This window comes from Tripterygium wilfordii, chromosome 4 (genome assembly GCF_013401445.1).
Source record: "Tripterygium wilfordii isolate XIE 37 chromosome 4, ASM1340144v1, whole genome shotgun sequence".
Classification (NCBI taxonomy): Eukaryota; Viridiplantae; Streptophyta; class Magnoliopsida; order Celastrales; family Celastraceae; genus Tripterygium; species Tripterygium wilfordii.
In genome coordinates, this window is record NC_052235.1 from 15,470,744 (window position 1) to 15,494,342 (window position 23,599).

General features: G+C 37.6%; 3 protein-coding genes across 3 annotated transcripts; 2 read left to right on the plus strand and 1 right to left on the minus strand.

Annotated features, from left to right (window-relative positions):
* Window positions 1-1,719: 1,719 nt before the first annotated feature.
* Window positions 1,720-5,880, plus strand: LOC119997283 (ubiquitin C-terminal hydrolase 22-like). Its single transcript, XM_038844188.1, has 3 exons — window positions 1,720-2,784; window positions 3,082-3,206; window positions 4,509-5,880. The coding sequence occupies exons 1-3, from the start codon at window positions 1,877-1,879 to the stop codon at window positions 5,276-5,278; spliced, it is 1,803 nt and encodes a 600-aa protein (XP_038700116.1). The 5' UTR covers window positions 1,720-1,876; the 3' UTR covers window positions 5,279-5,880.
* A 1,246-nt stretch (window positions 5,881-7,126) lies between these two features.
* On the plus strand, window positions 7,127-12,116 carry LOC119996476 (bifunctional purple acid phosphatase 26). The gene is made up of 10 exons (XM_038843118.1): window positions 7,127-7,388; window positions 8,050-8,234; window positions 8,536-8,736; window positions 8,903-9,014; window positions 9,209-9,435; window positions 10,099-10,237; window positions 10,728-10,948; window positions 11,031-11,152; window positions 11,307-11,468; window positions 11,731-12,116. Exons 2-10 carry the CDS (start codon window positions 8,058-8,060, stop codon window positions 11,804-11,806), a joined length of 1,437 nt encoding a protein of 478 aa, XP_038699046.1. The 5' UTR covers window positions 7,127-7,388; window positions 8,050-8,057; the 3' UTR covers window positions 11,807-12,116.
* A 169-nt stretch (window positions 12,117-12,285) lies between these two features.
* Window positions 12,286-18,886, minus strand: LOC119996475 (synaptotagmin-5). Its single transcript, XM_038843117.1, has 13 exons — window positions 18,653-18,886; window positions 18,463-18,567; window positions 18,307-18,357; window positions 18,088-18,208; window positions 17,555-17,676; window positions 16,382-16,483; window positions 15,600-15,674; window positions 14,895-14,974; window positions 14,639-14,789; window positions 14,330-14,560; window positions 13,304-13,600; window positions 12,973-13,086; window positions 12,286-12,738 (listed from the first exon to the last, which is right to left on the minus strand). Exons 1-13 carry the CDS (start codon window positions 18,755-18,757, stop codon window positions 12,592-12,594), a joined length of 1,701 nt encoding a protein of 566 aa, XP_038699045.1. The 5' UTR covers window positions 18,758-18,886; the 3' UTR covers window positions 12,286-12,591.
* Between the last annotated feature and the right edge of the window lie 4,713 nt (window positions 18,887-23,599).

A 23,599-nucleotide genomic window follows, 5' to 3' on the forward strand; every position in this document is an offset into this window, starting at 1 on the left:
GTAGGAATGGTAGTTACTCAATTGTTGACTTAAAACATGGTCAATATTCATAACAGAGAACTGTCAGGATTAAGAAATACCCTGATAGGTTGTGACTGGAATTTCTCCAAGACTTTTCAATCCAAATTGGTGTGTGAACAAATAACTTTGTAGAGAGAGAATAAGAATCTAGACTGTTTATGATCTGATATATATATAGATAAACAGCTGTTACAAGCTAGATAATGGAGAGAGAATCCAGACATGAACCTATAAAAGCTAAAAGGCTTTTCTGGGTATATATACATATATAATAAAATACAGGTTAGCAAGGGCAGCAAGCCAGACTGTTGATGAATGATGAATCAACAGAGATTAGTGGTGTAATGTTGGAACAAGCTGGGAAGGCAAGTGGCAGTGCAAAAGATCCAAATGAGTCTCTTTCAGTCCTTCTTTAACAACAGATAGTCAAGCAGCACTTCATTAATTAATGAACAAATATAGTGCCAAAAATCTAAACTATCAGCCAAGTGGTTTTATGGTATCCATCTGTGTCTTACACATGTATGTATGTGATCTGTCAATGAGAAACTGTCTCCCCAAATACTAGAGATCAAAAGAGAAGAGACAAACAAAGACATCCTGGTGTTCTCCAATAAGATTGGAGTATGACAGGGTATCCTCAGAAGTAATGTAATAAATTAATAATGTCAATTGGGCCTTAGAGCATTATGGGCTAAGATTGGGTTTTGAATTTCCCAGTTGATGAACGGAGTAGGCCCAAGATCGAACGATGAGAAACAGAGGACAAGTCGTCTCGCTCGAGCAGCAAGAGCAAGGAAATGCTCCTTCTCCTCCAAGAGTAGTTACTCACCAAAATTAACGTAGAGGCCATCGCCCTTTCAACTTTTGACTTCCAATTTCATTGATCTGGTTCGATGATTTTTTCCTGGGAATGTCATGTGATGACCAGATAGGATGTTGTATCATGCTGTTCTTCCTCCGTCAAAATAGAGAGTAGCACAATTTACCAATTTATCTTGTGTAGGGGATCATGTTAAATAAAGTAGCTCATGTTAGAAGAAATTACTTTACATTTGAGAAGTCTAGAAAAAAAAAAGTTGGGGGAGAGGAGAGCGTATGATACCGTATTAATGATAGTGTTGGCTACGTTTAGTATGGAGATATAATTTATATATTTGAGTAACTGTTAACATAAATATATATAATTTTAATTCATAACCATCTACATTGCGTTTTCTTAAAAGAGTTTATCATGTTAATAAGTTCGTAATTAAGCGTGATTTTGCGAGAGCACTATTGAAATGGATGACTTCTTGAGAATGTAAAATCATGCGGGTTCGATATATCCATGGAAACCAGACAACCTAAATCAGACAATATTATTATTGTGTATGAGCTGAAAATTCTAATAATACCTAAATAACCGTCTATAAAAGGAAAAACCCTAACTCAATTGTGTGATTGATTTTGTGTGGACGTAAACACTCTTGTCGAATCAAGTAAATCTCGTGGTTGTTTTTCTCTTTATTTTCGATTGCTTTCATTATTTTGCTCTATTATATGTTGTCTGTGTGTCTAATCATGATGTTCTTGGTGATGATTTTTTCATTTTCTAAATAATCCTTTTTCTTTTTCTTTTTGGATAAAAACTCATTTTCGTAATTTCCATTATAGTATCTACAAAGACTTACCAAGTCGTCGAAGATATCTACGCGCCATAATACCAGATTATTCTCGTAAGTCGTAACACTCCCCATAGTCACTGACTCCCATACTTTCAATCTCAGCCGTTGATTCCCCCGATCATCTATGATCCTTGTGTTATTCAAATCTAGGGTTTCTACCATCGGCCACCGCCATTCACTTCCCCTCCATGTCATCAGCGGAGATCAGTCACCGAATCAACGGCCAGATTTCACCGTCGAACTGTCCCCACTTGACCGATTTCCGCTCCTGCCATGGATCCAAGCCTTTCCGTGCCCTCCAGGATTGCCTCCGCATCAAGCCACCTGGAGGCCGCGCATCGATCCGCCGGGACCCTGCCGAGGTCCCACGGTGCGCCACATGCGGTGATTGCTCCGCGTCCCGTCTCTATGCTTGCTTGGCGTGCGCCCTCGTTTCCTGCCACGTGGAGTCCGGATCCTCCCACGCTACCGCCCATGCCTCATCCATGCCTCCGGGACATGAGATTGCCGTCGACGTGGATCGCGCTGAGCTCTTTTGCTGCGCGTGCTGCGACCAGGTCTATGACCGTGATTTCGATGCCGCTGTGGTACTGGCGCAGACATCGTCCTTTACCACTCTCACTTCCAATACAGCAGTAATCGATTTAAAGCCGGAAAATTTGCGCAAGCGTCGTCGTGTGGACTACCGCCCCTGGTCACCAGACATGCGCGAGCAATATTTGATCGGGAACGGCTCCATTCCGTTATCCGCTTGTAGCAACAACAGAGGGAAGTGTTTGGATTTGGATCTGCCGTGGGGATTGCGGGGATTGAACAATTTGGGAAACACATGTTTTATGAACTCAGTGTTGCAGGCATTTCTGCACACACCTCCGCTTAGAAACTATTTCTTGAGCGATCGGCACAATTGGTTTCATTGCCAGCAGAAGAACGGCTCTAGCAATCATAATATTGACTCTGGTGGTAAGATAAATGTGGGGGAAAGTAATGGCAGTAGGGCCGCTAGTATCTGTTTGGCTTGTGATATGGATGCGATGTTCTCAGCTGTGTATTCGGGGGATCGGACTCCTTATAGTCCTGCAAAGTTCTTGTACAGGTTTGGTTTGATGTCAAGAGTGTATATAATTTTTAGTCAAGTTATACTGTAATGCCTTGGGGTATTGGAGAGCATTAAGATTTATAAGCCTATAAAGAATAGCAGATGAGTTTTCTGTACAGTATAGGGCTAATGTCTATCTCATGCCAGTGAATGTGATATTGTAATTTATCCTGTCCTTTTTATTAGGGAGTCTCTTGAGAATTTGGTTAATGGGTATTCCATGGTGTTCTGTCTTTGAGTAGATAAAGTTGTTTGCAGTTTCTTGAACTTGTGATTGTTGTGGTTTTGTTGCAGTTGGTGGCAACATGCAGCTAACTTGGCGAGCTATGAACAGCAGGATGCACATGAATTTTTCATTTCAATTCTTGATGGGATCCATGAAAAAGTAGACAAGAATCGGAGCAAGCCCCACAATCAATGTACAATTTCTCCATTGTCGAAAATACTACTTGTGTGATTTTATCCCCTTGTCCACTCCAGTTTTATGATTTCATCACTTGAATGAATCTTGTTTGACTATCTAATATTATAAGGGACCAATCCATTTGCCTGGCATATTGAGTAATGATATTTATTTAACGGTAGCTGACAGCATATGCGACTGAATGTAGCTAATTGTCAGCTCAGCTCAGTGTCAATTGTTTGAATAGTATTCAATGTGTTGCGCATCCTAGGATGTGATCAATGATAGTCATAACAGTACTTTGTTAACCAAGAATGAGAACTCTTATATGGGTGGCGATAGTATCCTGTAATTCAAGTAAAATTAAGTTACCAGAGAGATGAGTAAACTGGCTATCAGTGTGAAAACTGCAAGATGATACTTAGAGATCTCTTATGGAGCAGCTATACTCAACCTCAACCTGCGGGCTTGATTGTGTTGTTTGCTTCGCTCCAGCAAGTCAGCTTTCCCTTAGCCAATTTTGGTTTCACCGTAGCCCATAGGGTTATGTCACCTGTCATAATTCTTAGTTTTCCTCCTTTGCTGATCCTTGGGTCTTATCTTGCCACAAAGCTTATCCCAATCCCTGAGAAGAGAAGGATGGCTGCCTTAGGCTCACAGCCAGCACAAAATTGTTTGTCAGTCATTTGAAACCATTGATTCTCATCCTGTTTTCTCCATTGAAGTTTTCTTTGGTAGCATTATTTTTTGTGATATAATTAAATATTCTTTGAATTCAATAAAGGCACTGCCTGCCAGTTGGCTTTTTCGGAAAGTCAAAGAACATTGCCATGTAAAATCATTTGTTTAGCTTTATGGTTTTTAGTTTCTGGACTGTGATGATTTTCTTACTAAAACTGGATTTGAAACTGGTGAATTTCAATTACAGCTACTAGTAAGTTGGTATAGATACAAGTCCAACCATTACTTTTATTGGATGCAGAAAGAAGTTCAGTATGAATCTTTAGTTCTTCTCAGGCAAGTTTAGTGTGTTCAGAAGTGAATTATGCTGAATTTTCAAGTGTTCTTTTGCCTGTCCATACACTTGGATTGCAGGACTTGTATTTTTTATCCTTCATGTCTGCAACAGTTTGATCTGATTTTTCATAGGACATTAGGAGATAGGCTGCCTCATCTTTCATTTTTTGATCATCTGACTATTCTGAATTGGCAGAAAGTTTATACTTTAAATTATCATGGAAGAAAAGTTTTTGTAATTGGCTTTAGCGGTATGCTTTATCATATTGAATATTAAGAGTTGATTCTTTTGTTACCGCAGGCAATGGAGACTGTTGTATTGCTCACAGAGTATTTTCTGGGATTTTGCGATCTGATGTCATGTGTATGGTTTGTGGTTTCACATCCACAACATATGACCCTTGTGTGGATATTTCGCTTGGCTTGGAACCCAGCCAAGGTTCTGCAAAGCTATTGTCTGTGAAGGCCTTTAATTCTCTCAATAGTGAGGCTGATTGCATGAATTCCAGCCATAGCTGTGGAGTATCTACTCTGACGGGGTGTTTGGAACGATTTACAAGGCCTGAAAAATTGGGCTCTGACCAGAAATTCTTTTGCCAAAAGTGTCAGGTAAGGCAGGAGTCTCTCAAGCAGATGTCAATAAGAAAGCTTCCGTTGGTTTCTTGCTTCCACATCAAAAGATTTGAGCATTCTTCGATTAGAAAGATGTCGAGGAAGGTGGACCGATACCTGCAGTTTCCATTTTCACTGAACATGGCACCTTATCTTTCGTCTTCAATATTGAGAAGTCGATTTGGCAACAGAATTTTCCCTTTCGACGGGGACGAGCCTGATATGGCCAATGAAATATCGGCAGAGTTTGAGTTGTTTGCTGTTGTCACGCACACAGGAAAACTTGATGCCGGTCATTATGTGACTTATCTGCGATTAAGTAATCAGTGGTACAAGTGTGACGATGCCTGGATTACTCAAGTCAACGAAAACATCGTCAGGGCTGCACAAGGATACATGATGTTTTATGTGCAGAAGATGTTTTATTACAAGGTGAGTGAGAAACAGGATGTTCTGTAATATGTGGAGTGAAGCGATGAACTACTGGTTATATCAAGCAAACATGTGGGCTGGAGATGAAGAATCGGACAGTTACATCAATCTTCCAGGAAAGATGCTGGACCAAGTATTGGAAGTCATGGTTGGATTGGATTGCGTGTAGACGCAGTGCCATGGCTAGTTTTGTATACCTTGAAAACAAGTCTCTCATGCAATCACTAAAGAGCAAGTACTCCGCTTGTCGTAATTCGAAATACATGGTTGGACCATAAAACTGAGCCTGAATTTTTTTTGAGGCACTCCCAACATTCAGGAACATTGATTTGATAAAGGTATGATTCCTTGGAAAGAAAAAAAGTTGATTTAAATGTTACCAGATTCTGCTTATTGAAGTGTTGTTGGGTTGTCATAGCTTCCCCTCAGTAGTTGTGACTCCATGTTTCATGTTGTTGAAGGTTTTGATGTTCTTGAAGGTTTTGTGTTTGTGGCTTGGGCCTATCATACAAGAGGTCAGTATCTTCAATATGGTTTCTGACTGTCCATTTGGATTCAGCTATGGTTGATTATCAGGGCATTTTGAGTTCAAGTGATTATATGTGTGGCATGAAGCTCAATTGCTTGCTTGTTTGGTGTGGTTCTGGGATCCAAATTGCTTGTTAAATTCCTTTACAAAAAAAAAACAAAAAGAATTTCTCAAAAAAAAAATAAATTGAAGAAGGAACAAGGACTTGTTAAACGGTACCGTTTGACAGAAAAAGCTCATTCCTGATTGATGATTTTAAAATTGTCTTACTCGACGATCCACGACGAGTAATTCTCCACTTCTATTTTAATTCTGAATTTAACCACTAATCAAGCACCACGTGGAATTACATAATGCCAGGTACGCTAGTCTCGTACACGTGATTTTTTCCACTCATACGGTATTACGGTGTCGAGTGTGTTCTTTTCTTGTGTCTTCAGATATAATGATCTTCTTCCTCCTCAGCCTAATCTTTGCATTTCCTCTCGATTTCTCCGAATACCGGACACTGATTGTACGGGTCATCATTTTCACACCTTTTTGTTCCTTTTCGAATTCGGATTTTGATTGTGTTTTCGTCGGATTCGAGGGTTTTATGTGACGTCGTTGATTTTCAGCGTTGTTTCTCTCTTCAGAGGTTGGTCTCAGCTTGAGAAGGTTTGGTTCTGTGGCTAAGTCAGCTTGAAAAGATTTGAAAGCTGAATTTCTTGAAGCAGGTAGGTGTTACTGCTGATACATTTGTAAATGATATTTCGTCGTCAATTCTTTGTTAGTGGCACTTAGTGCTATCAGCGTAATTAGTGGACATACCTATGCAATTGCAAGCTCTGAAAATTGACAGAAATGATTATAAACAAGTCTGGAGATGGCCGTTTTGAATTTTGTTGTTCAAACTGATGACCGTTTTACGACACTTTTTGGCCGCAATGATTGATTGGCATGCAATGATGGAGTATTGTGTTCAACATCCTTTCACAACTCATTCAAAATATAAAGAGCGCCAACATTAAATTTTCCAAAGGTGTGAGACAAGAGTTCGGAGATTTTTTTGTCAAAGACTCAGGGTAGATTCAAAGGGTTTTTGTCTTGAAGAGGTTCTCACGACGAAGAAGAAAAAAAAAAAAAAAAGCGTCAAGATTGGTATAATGGATTTGTATTGCTGCATATTTGGTGGTCTCCTGGCAAGCCTGCTCAATGAATCAAGAGCCCATAACTACTGGGCCTAATTACTATCCATATTCTTGAACCTTAATGGGTCTACAAGAATCTCAAAAGGAGATCTCGATTAAAAGCTTGAAGCCCATAATATTGTCATAAAACTGCCATCAACATTTGTCAGCATCCCATGACAGGCACGTGGTCCACATACTGTGATTACCAATCAGATCGCGCCCCATGCGCTGATACCTGGTCTTCACGTTAACCAACGATTTTGAGGGTTCTCTCTAACGTACGCATGACATAGTTCGTTATCCCTTGGCTTTGCCGCTTTGCTAAACCCACCCCACCCACTCACACCGAAAACCAACACTTTAACAAATCATTGTGGCTGTCTGTTCATCATAAACGTTCACTCCGTTTTCTGTCTCATCTGCAAATGTTATAGAGGTACTCTTATCTCCCTCTCCCTCTCCCTCTAGATTGGTCTGTTTATCTATGGTAATGTGATTGGGTTTTTATTACTATAGGCAAATCATATCTTGTAGACCAAAGATTTGTATTCTTTTTACTGTTAGGTTGCTGGGTACTTTTATCTTGAAAGATACAAGTTATGGGCTTTGTTGGGATGGTTGATTTTGATCATATATGGATGTAATGGTTTGCAGTTTTGAGTTATTTGTTAATTGGAGAATGCATATACTTGAAACGGGTACCGCGGAGGAGGTTTCTATGATTTTTGGTGAACTTTTTAAATCTCAATCATGGAAATTTTGAAACTTTGTGAGGTTGTGTGTACTGTGCGAATTGATGATTGGATTGATACAGTGCTTAAGTTTACGGTAATTATAGCATACAATGGGAGCATTGAGATTGGAGAGAGATGAATAGGGGTGGGTTTAGTGGATGATTTGAATAGAATGTTCCAGTCTTCATTCTAAAGATTATATGTCGCGACTTAAATTATCTTGCAAGACTTGCAAACTCTTAAAGAGTGTTTACTGACATTTGTGACTATGTATTTTTTTTGTCCTAATTGTTGAGATATTCTTAGCTATCTTTGATGAAATTCATTATATTGCTTAAGCTGATTAATTGACAATAATTTCAGTGGTTGTCATGATGACGTCCTTGTTGCCTCAACTGTTATACACATGCTTTGTCCTCTTGGGCGTTTTGAATAATGGGTATGCCGGGATCACAAGTACTTTCATTCGTTCAGAGTGGCCGTCTGTTGACATGCCTCTCGAGAATGAAGCATTTGCAGTGCCAAAGGGGAATAATGCACCACAACAGGTAATCATTTTTAAATTCGAATGTTGGTGTCATGGACGGCTTTATAGTATTATAAAGTGGATAGTTTAATTATCTAGTTTTACTTGTCAATTCAAATGCTATTTGATGACATTGTTTATACATCATTTAATTACATAAACATAAGCATGAAACGATAAAGAACAAACATCGTATTACTTATTAGATTGTAGCTTACTCTTAGTTTTTTGATTTACGCTTAGTTGAATTGGGTCAAGTTAATGGATTGCCATCTACTTAGTTAAATGTTTTTCCTCGGCTTCCTCCATTACTTTGACCGCAGGTGCATATTACCCAAGGTGACTATGATGGAAAGGCTGTCATCATCTCATGGGTGACACCTGATGAACCAGGGTCCAGCATAGTGCAGTATGGCACATTGGAGGGGAAGTATGATTTTACTGCAGAGGGAACAATAACTAATTACAGCTTTTACAAATACAAGTCTGGCTACATCCATCAATGTCTCATCGAAGGCCTTGAGGTAATGTAAACTGTATAATCTGTGAGGATTTCACCCATAGTGTTGATCTTTCTATTCAAAGTGATGGTTCATCATGTTGCATGTTGCCAAGCAGCTTCCCAGTTTCCTTGTTTTCTTTCATTCTTCATGCTAATCTAGTTAATTGATTTATCTCTGTTGGTTTCAGTTCGACAGCAAGTACTATTACAAGCTTGGCAGTGGTGATTCTTCTCGTGAATTTTGGTTTCAAACACCTCCAAGGATCAACCCGGATGCTTCGTACAAGTTTGGAATCATTGGTGAGTTGTTTAAGGGGAGAGTCTTCGAGTATCAGTATTGTAATGCTTATCCTAAAAACTTAGTTATTCTGGCTTTCTTTTTCCTTCTAGCATCTTGAACTTGGTTCAGCTTAAGTTATGTGCTTATCCCTTAACTATGTTCATATGGCTGGCTTCTACTACGGAAATAAGCCGATTGTCATTGTATGATTCAGGTGACTTGGGACAGACATATAATTCCCTATCTACCCTTGAGCATTACATGCAGAGTGGAGCCCAGGCTGTCTTATTTGTTGGAGATCTTTCTTATGCTGATAGATATCAGTATAATGATGTTGGTTTACGGTGGGATACCTGGGCCCGTTTTGTCGAGCGAAGTACTGCTTATCAGCCTTGGTTGTGGTGTGCTGGGAATCACGAAATCGATTACATGCCTTACATGGTAAATTGTTACAACTTCAATTGGAATTTAACTGTTTTTTTTTCTTTCTATTTTATCAGAAACTATCTCGATTTCATTATGGTGCTGAGAGCCTTACACAATGATGCATGTCAATTCTGTTTGTGCCCCTTCCATATAAATATACATTGTGAAGTGCTGAATATCCCAGGATTTTTTACTGGGGTGTCACTGTGGTGATGGTTTTACCATTACTATAAGCACAAAACTTCCTTGAGGATGTTCTAGAATATTTTTTTTCCATTTCTTCTTTGCCAGTGTGCTTTGCGGCTTGACTTTCTTTTAGTGGAAAGTTTCAGATATTTTCTTTGCTCACCAACAACATGCTTTCTACTGTCATTGCAATTTTTAGGTTACACAGGGAAAAATGGGTCCTTAAAGTAAACTAATGATCAGTTGCTACATGCAGAGTCATCTTGTTTGTGCTTCTTTTTTCCTTAAAAGAATTGTTATTTGCATTTACCTTGAATGATTAGACTTGTAATCATTGACAGCTGTGCAGTCTCATATTTTCTTTACAGCCCCCATTGGACACTTATTGTTAATTATAGTTCATGGAAGTCTTATTTTATGTTAGCATTACTGCCAAGAAAGAAGCAATTTTTTTTCTCTCCATTTCATCTTTGAAGATTTACATGTGTATAGGGGGAGGTTACACCTTTTAAATCCTACATTCATCGGTACCCTACGCCCTATCTAGCCTCCAGTAGCAGCAGTCCTATGTGGTATGCCGTGAGACGTGCTTCAGCTCACATAATTGTGCTGTCGAGCTATTCACCATTCGGTAAACTTTTGTTCCTTCTGAACTCTATGCATCTGACTTTAATATTTTTATCTGGGCATTAAATTTGAAATTGCTGAAATTCTATCTTTTATTGGTTAGTATGATATGCAACTTCACAACTAGAAAACTTAATTAAAGGCTGCAGTGGCACCAATAATGTGTTCAGTAATGGTATGACGAATGAGATTGCGTGGTTTTAAATGAATTTGGACACAAAGGTGAATGCTATGCTATGTTAAATGCCACAAAACCTTGTTTTTCTCCAACTCTCCTTGTAAATGGAAAAATTACTTATATATGTCTGGAAGATGAAGATATAGACCCTACTGCTGGGGATTTGTACAAAACGAAGTTATACATTCTGAGTAATTGTTAATTGTTATCAACTTATAACGTTATCTTTTGCCAGAGTAACTGATATTTATATCTTTGAAAGGCTGTGAATTGGGGCTCTGTATCTAATGACACATTCATTTCACTTTTTCGACAGTGAAATACACTCCCCAATGGGTATGGCTTCAGAAGGAACTTAAGAGTGTAGATAGAAAGAAGACACCATGGCTCATTGTTCTCATGCATGTCCCACTCTACAACAGTAATGAGGCGCACTTCATGGAGGGTGAAAGTATGCGAGCTGTCTTTGAGGAATGGTTTGTACATCACAAAGTTGATGTAATCTTTGCTGGCCATGTCCATGCTTATGAAAGATCAGTAAGATTCTTTGAACGCTCATCAAAATTTTATGACAGATAAATCTTGGATGCTTAAATGTGGTTTCTCTTTGCCAATTCAGTATCGAATCTCGAATATACACTGGAATGTATCAAGCGGTGATCGTTATCCTACACCAGACAAATCTGCCCCTGTTTACATAACTGTTGGAGATGGAGGAAATCAAGAAGGTCTAGCTGGACGGTGAGCTAAGCTGTAGATCAAATAACTTCACTGTGATAAATTTTACTTTTTCAACTTCCAGATTATAATGAAGTTCCACATTGAAAGTGTGAAGTTTTTTATATTTAAGTATACATAATGGTATTGTTAAACTGTCATTCCATTGGCTATGTAGGTTTAGAGATCCTCAACCAGACTATTCTGCTTTCCGAGAAGCCAGTTATGGACATTCCACATTAGAGATAAAAAACAGGACGCATGCAATCTACCACTGGAACCGCAACGACGATGGAAAAAAAGTGGCGACTGACTCATTCCTACTGCACAATCAGTACTGGTGAGTGTGACATTTAGCATTTGTCGAATTTGAATTTGTGTTAGCTGACCTATCAGTCTGCTGGTCTGTCCATATCTAAAGCCCATATTAAGAAATGCAAGATATAAATATCCGTAAGATTGGAATTGTTTCTTCTGCCACAAACATACAACTATGCATTGCAAAGTAATGTGCTTGCGAACTTCTTCGGAATTCTGAATTGATGTTCGCTTTCACTCCTTTTTCCATAAGATAATTTCAGTGGTTCCACTAATTCTTACAGGGCACGCAATCCTAGGAGGAGGAAACTGAAGAAGCATTATCTGAAGGCTGTCGTTGGCTGGGTTGCAAGTCAATGAGAAAAGATACATATGAGTATGATGGATCGGTATTATTTCCGCAAAGGGGAATGAAACTGCTGAGAAATCTTGAAATGCTAAAGTGACATTTAACCTTCCTCTACAAGACATCCCCGGATCCCCCTGATTCTGGAATTTGTAATGGTTATTTCTCTCCTGGAATAAGTGTGTGCAACTCTCTTTGGTTTAATCCAGTAGTCTATCGTCAAATTTAGGAATAATTAGAGCTCTTGTGGAGCAGGAATAGCTATGGATGATGGTTGCCTATCGAATTAGCATGTAAATGATCCAGGAATGTTATCTTGTATTAGAACAGTCCGTTCACCAACTCAACCATGTAAACAAAATTGGACTTCAGAAATCCATTCATAAACCTACCTTCATAACATCTATCTTCTTTACGCAGCAATCCGCGCGCAAGCAGCTTCAGGTATGTTTTCAGAATATAACAAAGCTTCACAGATGCAAAACAAACTTAATTCTCAGGTAAAGAACAAAATTACAGTATTGATAACTGTCGAAGTATGAGCATTGTACAAATAAAGTACAAGAACCTTTTCCCTCCCCAACCCCACTCTCAGTCCCAGTCTTCTTCATCCTTTACGAACCTACTATCGCTAGAAAATCATGTACATTCAAGTGCTTGATATCACAAACTCATGTGAGGTTTATTTATTATCTAATTTACATGCAGGTGTTGGTGATGACCTAGTGTATGAATTTATGGAGTCACAGTGAAACATCCCCTGTAATCTTACATCCAGCGGCAGCTTTGGAAATATAACTCAGGTGTCGCGATAAATTGGTTGGGGCATCCACTTGAGGTTCAGCCATAATTTTCCGGATTTAGCCTCATCTAACTGAAAGCAATCTTTGTATTCCCCTTCCATTATGACCCTTGTCAATGTCAAAATGCATCTCCCCATATAGTCCTGCACGTTTAAAAATAATGATGTTAGTATTCCAGGAAAAAAAAATCCAGCAGAGGCATCTTGGGATCAATCTTCTACACTTAAATAAAAATTAAGTTCCGTAGAAAACTTATATGCTGTATAAATTCTATCGTATGTATTTGATCCACATGATAATACATCAATTTCTATTGATCAAATACGGCATGTAAAGGAAATTGCTTGATCTAATAGAAACAAAGAAAATGATTTTACCTTCCCAAATGTGTCGTGGTCCCAAACTTCAATAATTAACATATCATGTAAACCATCCTCAACAACGAAGTCAAAAGTCTGATTCCAAACGGGATTCAAGCTGTCGTTCACAACCTGGAAAACAAAACAAATTTACGGATCAACTTTTGAGATATGTGCAATAGATTACACAAAGTGTAATGACATAATTTAGGAGCAAAAAGGGTGAAAAGACTGGTATGAATCTTCTGTCGACTGTCTGACAAAAAAGAGGGGAGGCAAAGAATTCAGACAGACAGTATCATTAGAACAGAATTAATAGAGTAGGGGAGGGAAGCAATCAAATTCTCACCCTAGTTTTCTTTCTTGCCTCTGATTTTTTCATTGTGACTATAACGTAAGGATCAGCCTTTCCCATCAGATCTACCACAGGCAAATCTTCAGCAGATATCACAGTTATCGAGAGTACACCTCTAATAATAACCTCCCTTTTTTTCTGTGAGATTGAATTTCCATTTTCAATAGCACCCTTCCCATTCACCCCATCTTTAAGCACCTTTTCCAAAGAGGTCATCGTATAGTTGTCAGTAAAAGGGTTTTTAAATCCATTCTCCATATTGAAAGGACAGTACAAAAGCTCCAATTGCACCTACATAAATGATAAAAAATTCATGCCAAGAAAAATTAGTGAGCAGAAAACATCCAGAAATGGGTATAATTAAACTCCGAGATGCTCTGGTTCTAAACCAGGTTCTGGTGAAGAACAAGTTTCAGTTAACTGAAACAAATAAGAAGAATGTAAACAAGGAAAATAGGCGGAAAGAAGGGGTGTTAGGATAGATTATCTCAATATACCAAAGCATAGCAAAAATAATTGATAGCTCAGGAATTCATACTTCTGGTTTGAGAAGGAGGAAATTAGCCATCATTCACCCTGTTCTGATAGAATATTTATAAACCAGAAGAAAAATCCTTAGACAGAAGAAACAGCATGACCAAAAGTTAACTGACGAGACATCACAGTTTTCACTAGCTTCAAGCGAAAAGCATTTACGAGACTATCCTTCAAAATAAAAATGTCGACTATCCTACCCAAGAAAACCCATTGAAAATGTTAAGTCTGTTTCCAATGAACAAGAAAATGTAGTTTTCCATATTTTTACGTCATTATGGCGGTTTTGTAAAATTTCAGAAGTCAAAGAGTCACCTAATCCGAAGGTACTACTGCTGTCCCTGATCAGAGAATACCTATCAGCTCATTGGATAATAGGTTTGACATGAGGGAGCTACTTATAGCAGCATTTATCAACCCTCAGGGTTAAAGGATAGCTTGCATATCACATATGTAGGCCCACAAGAGAGTTCTCAGCTTCCTTACCTGCCCTCGGTATTTATTATCTCTCTGAATATCCAGATCCTTAACCAGATTCAACCACACATCCTTTACTTTGCCAGGCTCAAGTTCATTCAGTCGTACTTGAGCCATTCCAATGAGCTCTGATGCCTGAAGTCCTTCATCATCATAAACTTTTACCACCACGTGCTGGGTGGATGCATCTTCAACAGTAAATTCATAGTGCTCATTCCAAATGGGGTTCAAGTCATTGTTCTGGAAGAAAGAACAAAAATTCACATAAAAATGTTAAGGGAAAAGAAAAATGTAAATATGAGAAGGTAAATGGCTTACAATTGTTCTACTTTTCTTCATTCTATCTGGTAAAGGACGAATATACAATACAGCATAAGGATCTGATTTCCCAATGAGGTCTTTATTAGTTAACTCCTTAGCTTGCACAAGCTTTACTTCTAATGTTCCCACAGGCTTCAACTCCAGATCACTGAATAAAAAATTAAATCACATATCAGTAACTGTTCTCTCTTCTCAACCCATATTATCCAAGCCTCTTTGCTGCACTTTCCAGATGGGCCATATGTAGCCATACCTGTAATCCCCAGGCAATATGGGAATAACTTTTCGAACAGGCCATGTAATAGAATCTTCAATAGCATCACGTATTGTCTCCTGTAAAATCAAATCAGCGATTCATTAGATGCAGAAAAGAATGCTAGTAAGGGTTGTAAAGAGTTCATTTTAAGAACGTTGAAGGACTTTCAGTATTTTAACCTTTCTTTTATATTTTTTAATGAAGGATCAATTACACTCAACGCCACTATGGGGATGGTGCTTCAGTAAAAGGGGTTAGTTGTTTAGTCAACCTGTAGACAAATGGTCCAGCTATTTTCCACAATTATCTTATCAAATTTACAGGAGAAAATACGTCACAGTGGTAGAGTTGTAGGAGTGCATCCTAAAGGTCACAGGTTCAATTCCACAACCTCTCCATATATTATGTGGGGGTAAAGTTTGCGTACATCTTGCATGTCCCCAACCCTACCCACTGCGGGAGCCTAGTGCACGAGTATTGTTTACTTACCTATCTTATCAAATTTCAATGTTGACAATACAATGTTTACATTGACCAGTTGTGACCTAATATAAAAGCACTGAAAGGCTTTGAAAAAAGAAAATTGAAACTTTATCAAAAGAAAATGTTTTCGGATTACAATGTTAATACATCAATTAATGTAATCTTGGGAATATTCATGCACAAGAAGAAGAAAATTCTAACAACTGAAGTTGCACAAACCTCAATAGCATCAGAAACTCCTGGAATTGCTGATATGTCGCCACCAATAACTTTAAGTTTAAAATCCAACTTTTTCTGCAAGCCACAAGTTGGATGTTTGTCAGATCGCATATACAGTTGGGTAGGTGCTATAGAGAGAGATTAGCATCTTACAAATCTTTCTCCAAAACTTTGTCTCTTTTTCAAAATTTAGATCTTTATCTAAAAATTATGTGGGAGTAAGATCTATGCACATATTGCTTATCCCGACCCCGACAACTGTGGGAGCTCTATGCAAGGGAGTAGTTTACCTACCAAATCTTTATCTAAGAATAGCTTAGAGTTTTGCGTAAAATCTGATGGAGTTTTAGAACTTCATGATGTTACAACTGCCTATTGTAAGCAAAATCTAAGAATCTACTCTCATTTCAACCCCGCCCCCCACGTCATCGAAGAATGGTAAGCATTTAACAACAAAGCAAAGTGGACATTTTGCATGTATTTATATGTGAGTGAGCCTCGATAGAAAGGTGCCATACAGAAATTAAGTCCCTCCAAATTTAGCAACTGGCCAGAATACTCGGATGCTTGATGGATAACAAAAAATTTTATTAATACTATTTTCAATATAGAAAGCAAGCGCCAAGAAATTGAGCCAATAACTGCTTCCTTACACTTTAATTAAATTGAGCCCATATATATGTATCTACACTTCTCTCAAATTCTTTTCCTTAATATATGGAAACTTGTGCACAAAAGAATATTACGATGGTGAATTCCAAATTTTGAAGGAGGTACTACACCTTTTGTCTGAGAGAGTAACAAACAGCTCCGAAGCAAGGAAACTCATCGACTAGTGGCTTAAACATCAACCTGAAAACCCCGGTGAATCCAATATTTTTCACCTGAAAATAATTTGCATGAACTGAACATTAATGACTATCATTTTAATTTTAAGCTATTCCACAATAGTTGACATAACAGGTAAAGTGATTTGTAAGCATACCAAAACCCGATGGCACAGGCACAAAGAGCCGGAAAACACTGAGAGAAGATTAAATATAGCAGATAAACATATGACTCTTCAATTGGCCAGCATTTTGGTGCAAGAAAAACAAGGAACTTGGCTACTTTCCAACAAAGAATGAGGAGAAAGATGCAGAAAAGGATATACAAACCTAAAGGCATATTTCCATAAGATGAATGTCTCTGTTGATTTCTCTCTCTCCCGCAGTTTTCTCACTTCTAGTCACCAATTATTGTTCAACATAATTCTCTACAGGTTTAGAGCTTGTTTAAACGAATTCCAGGAGAATTCTTCATAGGGTTTGGTTCATAATTCATTAAGAAGCAATGCATTCGCATGAGCGAGGGATCCAGAGAATCAAGCATGATTTCCCGGAGATTCGCACTCTTTGAATTAGGATTGGACATCCGGAAAAATAGTCAAGAGAGGTAGGGTTAATCAAGCCTATGGTTTAAACCAAGGCTGGCCTACCTCTACGAATAACCAAACCATTGCAAACAGCTCTCTTATAAAGTTAAGCCGAATAAGCATGGAGGTTGCGCAGCCTTTAGAAGATGAGTCAAACTGAATAAGTTGGATATAGACAAAAGATGCATGATTACACATAAAGCTGTCAAGCTCGAAAAATGTCGATGAAGGCAGAGCCAATAGACGGAGTACTTTACCTTTCTATGTAACTAAATAGTCAAAATTCAAAGAGTAACAAAGCCACTATAATAATATATATATATATATATATCACTTGTAGATTTCAATGCCGGGATGAAGCAGTCAAAAACATCATATTAGACCACAGAAGAAGGATCTGGCATTTGGATGTGGATATGAATTCTCATGCACATAAGCTGCAAGCATGTGGTGTTTTGATGTACCAAATACGAAGGCCAATAAAAGAAAACCTAATACATTTTCTGAACAGAAATATAAGACCAAATGGGTGTGGTTTTACCTGAACCGGTAGTGCCACACCAAACCTCGTCTTAATATCAAGTATTATACTAGGATTCCCATCCCATTGCATTTCCAACTCCATTGTAATACCATCGCCTCCATCTTCAATAATGGCAACTCCTAAACAAATTGGTGAATAATAAGAGCTTGGAGGAGCTCAAAGAGGTTCAATTATTGAAGAAAATTCTTTTTGGAATCACATTTACCTGGCTTAAAAACTTTAAAAAAGAAAGAAAGAGAATAGGTGGAAAAATCCTCATATTGCATATAATTGCAATCAACAGATCATGTTCAATACGTCTTCATCAACAGGAAAATAACAAATAAATGATATTTTAGATTTTTAAGCTCATGTGGAGTGGATCAATTAAACAGAACAAAATTCAATGTCGACTTCCTACATGTACGGATATGCATCTCCATCGACAAACACATTTTATCTAACCACATCTGGCAAACATAGCTATCGACAGCTGCAATTCAGCAGTAACTATTACATTCCAAGCTGAAACTTTAATACAACAAACTCACCAGTAAATTGAGGCGCAACAGTCCCAAGAGTGAACTTAGAAAACTTTAGAGATGATAGTATGAAGGGCCTGTATTGTTCCAATACTGGCTCAACAGAAGCCTTTATGAGCTCAGAAGCAGCCTATGTACAACAGTATTACATAAACCAATTCACGCTGGCAACCACATTTGCAGGAGAAAAAAAGATCGCAAAATAAATCAATAAGAGATCGAAGCTACCTCATTCACATAGGGCCAGATCTTGGTAAGGTGAAGATTAAGCCATTTCAACTGAAGAAAATCAACAAATCAAATCAGTTTCTCACAGTCATGACACATTTTAACATATCCAGAAGTACAAATGCCTGTAGAGAAAACTGAAGTGACAGAGCTTAACTTCTGGCTCTGAGAGAAGACGACCCAAGAAGGATAATACTCGGCCGGCAATAACTTCCTGGAATCCTCCACAGTCATCCTCGCAAAAGCAGCAATAGTCGTTGCCTAACACATACAGAAATAACACCAAATGTTAAAATAGAGACCAAGAATGACTGATCGAATCGAGAAAGCACAAAACAGTACTAACGAGTTCAGAACGGAGCTTGGATCGCGAGTTCTCTGACCGGACGAAGCCGACGATGATTGCGAGGCCGACTGCGAGACCGATGACGAGACCGAGTACGAACGACATCGTTTTCGGTATAACCAGAGCTGAGAGAGAGAGGGGGGGGGGTGAGGGAGGAGTTACAGAGGTTTTGGGAGGGTGAGGGGAGTTGGAGGGAATATGAGGATTTGTTTGGGGGCTAAAGTGAGCAGCGACGTGACATTTGGTGGCTGGCTTAGCTATTGTGAATTGATTTCAATTTGAACGGACAAGCCCACCCCATTGGTTGCGGCAACACGGCTGCAGGAAAGTTAGTGAAAGGTCGGTTACCGACAGAAAGGCGCTCTTTTTCGTCTTCTTGCGATTATGTCACAACTATCTAGTGGTATTTTATTTGTTTTAAGAATTACGTATTTGTTATTGTTTTTTTAAAATCATTCTTGTTCCAACCTACAGGCTACAGATTAAGGGGTGACAAAATTTTGTTCAATCCGAAACTGAATTTGTGCGATTTAAATTAAATCAAATTGTTTGAATATAAGCTATATGTCAAAAATTTTCAAATACAAAATTATTGTCCAATGTAAAATTGAATTTGGGTTCAAACACAAAAATATTATTTGATTTATTTGTCTGAACCCTAACCTGTATTAAATTATTGTCTAGTTTATTTGTTCAAATTTAAAAATCAATTCGGACTTAATCAATTCAACACGTTCGAAATTCAATTCGGGTTGTTATTTGACCAAACCCCATTTTTTTTACCAACTCTACTACATATTAATGGATTTTTTTGATAAGACAGATTAATGGATTTGACCTGATTATCAATAATTATCGCCTGCAGTTGAATTTTCAAAAATTATTCTATTCAATAGATATCCATTTCGAAAATGTTGGATTTCTTTTCTTGAGATGTAAGTGTAACTATTTAGTGGGCCTTGATGCTTAAATGTTTCTTATGGGATTTAGCCAATTACAATTAGGACTCCGGTATCTGGAAATGCCTTATATCCATGAACTAATGGACCATGATATTGAACTGGGCCTACCGCAATCCTTTGCGTGTGGTAGGCCAAAATCATAGAAAGATCATAGAAATCACGAGCCCATAAAAAAGCCCAAGAGGGAGATTGAAAAGGGAAAATAAAAAAGCGTGAAAAAGTTATTCTGCCGGCGCCGCATAAAAAGTAAAACGGCTATTTTTTGCTTATTAAAAAAGCTAAAACTTAAAACTACTTCCCAAACCTTCCCTAAACCCGATAACGTTAAAACGGTGCCGCGTGAAACCTGACCGCCTCAAATCTCACAGTCTCACAGTCTCACAAGACAGAAGAAACGGGAGAACAAAAATAGGAAAACTCTTTGGGGAGGAAGACGATTGAAGAGGGATGGTCATCATCCGATCTCTGAGTCCAGGTATGGGAGCTTGTTTTCTTTCAACTATTTTCTTTGTTCTTTCAGTTTCAGCCCTAGTCTGATCCGGATTCCAAGTTTTTGTGGTTTGTCTCTCTGTTTTTGTAATTTTGATTAATCTGTTTTATTAGGGGGTTTCTTGGTTTAGGCTAGGCTTCCTTGCATGAGTAATTTTGAGGATATCGTGCTGCCAGAAACATGCAACGGGCGTTGTCACGTGTAAAGATGCTTGGGGTTTTTGTGTTTTCTCGCTTGTTTTTTGGGTTTTATTAGGGTTTGCCTTTTCTATACGTTCGTGAGTTTTGGATTTCTTTTCGCTTTTCAATCTCTCTCTGTTTTTTTTTGGTTCCGGCTATCTGTTTATGCTATCGAAGGTGGTTAAGTTGGAGGATTTGTGGCTTTCTTGGTTTACTTCAGTGTGGCTTGGTTTAGACATGGGTGGTTCTTGCACGAATCAAACTGACAATTCAAGTCCGAAAGTTTGATAATTGAGTTTTATTGATTTTTTTTAATACTTTTGTGTTTGTCTTCTTTTATTTGATTTTTATTTCTCTAATTCTCTTCCTTTTTCTAAAAAAATCTGAAAATTTGATACTGTCAAGGTGGTTAAGTTGAAGTTTTTGTTTCAAGATTCGCTTGGCTTTGCTTGGTTTAGACAATGCTGTTTCCTTTATGAATCAAACTGAGAATTACATTCTCCTGAAGATACAGATGCTGGAGTTTTGGTAATTGGGTTTTTTTAGGTTTTGGATATTTTATACCTTTGTTTTTGTTTCAAGATTTGCTTAGCTTTTCTTGTCTCTGCTTCTGTAGGGGTTCCTTGCATAAATAAAGTGAGAATTTCATTCTTCAAAAACGCAAAAGCCAAAATTTTGAATATTAGTTTTAAATAGGATTTGGTTTTTAAAACAAATTTATACTTTCAATTTTTTTTTTAAAATTTTTTTTCCTGTTAATGCTGAGTTCTTGACAATCAGTTTTTGATATTGAAGGCAGTTAATTGAACTTTTTTGATATTAAAATTGTTTCGGTTTTTGTGTTTTTTCTCTTTGTATTCGATATTTTCATAATCGGGTTTATTTTGTATTTTGGCTTTTTTTTTTCCCTCTCTCTTATCCCAACAACCAGTTTATGATATTGAAGGTGCTTAAGTTGGTGTTTTTGGTTTTGAGATTGGTTTTTGGCTTTGCTTGGTTTGGTTTGGTGTGGCTTGGCTTTGTTTAGGCAACGGGTGATTCCTTGCATGAACAAAACTGAGAATTTCATTGTGTCAAAAACATGTAAAGCCGCTGTCACAAAACCAATAATTTTTTTTTTTTTGCACTTTTATATTTTTTTCTTTTTGTATTTGGAATTTTGATAATCAGGTCTTTTGCTTCTTTTTTTAATTTTTGTTTTCTTTTTTATTTGTATTTTATCTCTCGGGCTTTTTGATATTGAATGTGCGTAAGTTGGAGTTTCTGTTTCAAGATTGGCTTGGCTTGGCTTTGCTTTATTTTGTTTTTGTGTGGCTTGGTTTGGTTTGGTTTGGTTTGGGCAAGGGTGGTTCCTTGCATGAATAAAACTGAGTATTTCATTCTGCAAAAAACATGCAAAGCCGTTGTCGCGGAACCAATAAAATTGTTTGGGTTTATTTCTCTTTGTATTCGGAATTTTGATAAAAATGGTTTTTATAGTGTTCGGCTTTTTTTTTTCAATACATTTTGAGTTTTAGCTTTCTCTTTGATTTTTATTCTCTCAGTTTTTCTTCTAATTCCGACAATAAGTTTATGATATTGAATTTTGCTTAAGGTGGAGTTTTTGTTTTGAGATTGGCTTTGCTTGGTTTGGTTTGGTGTAGCTTGGCTTCATTTAGGCAACAGGTGATTCCTTGCATGAACGAAACTGAGAATTTCATTGTGCCAAAAACATGTAAAGCCGCTGACACAAAACCAATGAATTTTTTTGGGTTTTTGTATTTTTTCTCTTTGTATTTGGAATTTTGATAATCAGGTATTTTGCTGCTTCTTTTTTTAGTTTTTGGTTTCTTTTTTATTTGTATTTTATCTCTCTGGTTTTTTAATATTGAATGTGCGTAAGTTGGAGTTCTGTTTCGAGATTGGCTTGGCTTTGCTTTATTTTGTTACGTGTGGCTTGGTTTGGTTTAGGCAAGGGTGGTTCCTTGCACGAACAAAACTGAGAATTTCATTCTGCAAAAGGCATGCAAAGCTGTTGTCACGCAACCAATAAAATTGTTTGGGTTTTTGGGGTTGTTTTCCCTTGTATTCGGAATTTTGGTAAACAGGATTTTTAGTATTAAGACTTTTTTTTTTCAATACGTTTTGAGTTTTAGCTCTCTTTGATTTTTATTCTCTCTGTTTTTCTTTTAATTCCAATATTCAGTTTATAATATTGAATTTGCTTAAGCTGGAGATTTTGTTTTGAGATTGGCTTTGCTTGTTTTGGTTTGGTGTGGCTTGGCTTTGTTTAGGCAACGGGTGATTCCTTGTATGAACAAAACATTGAATTTTATTGTGCCAAAAAATGTAAAGCCGCTGTCACAAAACCAATAATTTTTTTTTGGGTTTTTGTAGTTTTTTCTCTTTGTATTTGGAATTTTGATAATCAGGTCTTTTGCTTCTTCTATTTTTAATCTTTGGTTTCTTTTTTATTTGTATTTTATCTCTCTTTTGTTTTTTAATATTGAATTTGTGTAAGTTGGAGTTTCTGTTTCAAGATTGGCTTGGCTTTGCTTTATTTTGTTAGGTGTGGCTTGGTTTGATTTAGGCAAGGGTGGTTCCTTGCATGAATAAAACTAAGAATTTCATTCTGCAAAAAAAATGCAAAGCCAGCCATTGTCACGAAATCAATAAAATTGTTTGGGTTTTTGTGTTTATTTCAATTTGTATTTGGAATTTTGATAAAAAGGTTGTTTAATTTGTATTCGGAATTTTTGGTGGCGAGTTGGGGGCGTATTTCCGTACTCTCGCGTCTGTCTGTTTATTGTGCATTCTAGGACCTCCGATTTGTTTCGCTAATTTTCCATCGTCGGTCTTTTGTGGTGAGTGAAATTCGTTTTCTTACCTGCTCATGTGGCATTCTTATATATTTTGTCTTCTTCCTTATTTTTGCTTTTGACATCTCACTTTTGTCATTTGTCTCTCATCTCTCACACATGGTTTCCAACAATTTTGACAACGACGACCATCTTGACTGCACAGTACGAAATGAGCAGAGGAAAACGTGGAAGATCGTGCAGTGCATGAACCCAGAAACAGTGCATGAGATGTATAATATCTGTGTTCTTGCTTGGCAATTGTTCAATCGTGGGTTCACAGAAAAGATTTTCTTCTTTTGAAGATCATTGAAAAGTTTTGTTTGGTGAGTGTTATGGCCTCTACTTTTATAGTGCCATAGAATCAGTTGTTTTGTTCCTCCTTCGATGTATCTTTTTGGCATAGCTTTGACTTGCTCTGTTGTTTATCGAGTTTAACGCCGTGGTGGACAGATTTTTCCATGGGTTTAGGATTCCTC

What these genes read in the sequence shown, in the direction of transcription:
- LOC119997283 (XM_038844188.1), top strand. Translation starts at nt 1,877, where the DNA reads ATGTCATCAGCGGAGATCAGTCACCGAATCAACGGCCAGATTTCACCG. An exon ending in CCTGCAAAGTTCTTGTACAG is followed by an intron (nt 2,785 to 3,081) that starts GTTTGGTTTGAT and finishes GTTTTGTTGCAG; the next exon opens with TTGGTGGCAACATGCAGCTA. An exon ending in GAGCAAGCCCCACAATCAAT is followed by an intron (nt 3,207 to 4,508) that starts GTACAATTTCTC and finishes TTGTTACCGCAG; the next exon opens with GCAATGGAGACTGTTGTATT.
- LOC119996475 (XM_038843117.1), bottom strand. Translation starts at nt 18,757, where the DNA reads ATGTCGTTCGTACTCGGTCTCGTCATCGGTCTCGCAGTCGGCCTCGCA. An exon ending in TCTGGCCCTATGTGAATGAG is followed by an intron (nt 18,209 to 18,306) that starts GTAGCTTCGATC and finishes TGTTGTACATAG; the next exon opens with GCTGCTTCTGAGCTCATAAA. An exon ending in ATAATAAATACCGAGGGCAG is followed by an intron (nt 13,601 to 14,329) that starts GTAAGGAAGCTG and finishes TCATTTATGTAG; the next exon opens with GTGCAATTGGAGCTTTTGTA.
- LOC119996476 (XM_038843118.1), top strand. Translation starts at nt 8,058, where the DNA reads ATGATGACGTCCTTGTTGCCTCAACTGTTATACACATGCTTTGTCCTC. An exon ending in GTCGAGCTATTCACCATTCG is followed by an intron (nt 10,238 to 10,727) that starts GTAAACTTTTGT and finishes CTTTTTCGACAG; the next exon opens with TGAAATACACTCCCCAATGG. An exon ending in CTACTGCACAATCAGTACTG is followed by an intron (nt 11,469 to 11,730) that starts GTGAGTGTGACA and finishes TAATTCTTACAG; the next exon opens with GGCACGCAATCCTAGGAGGA.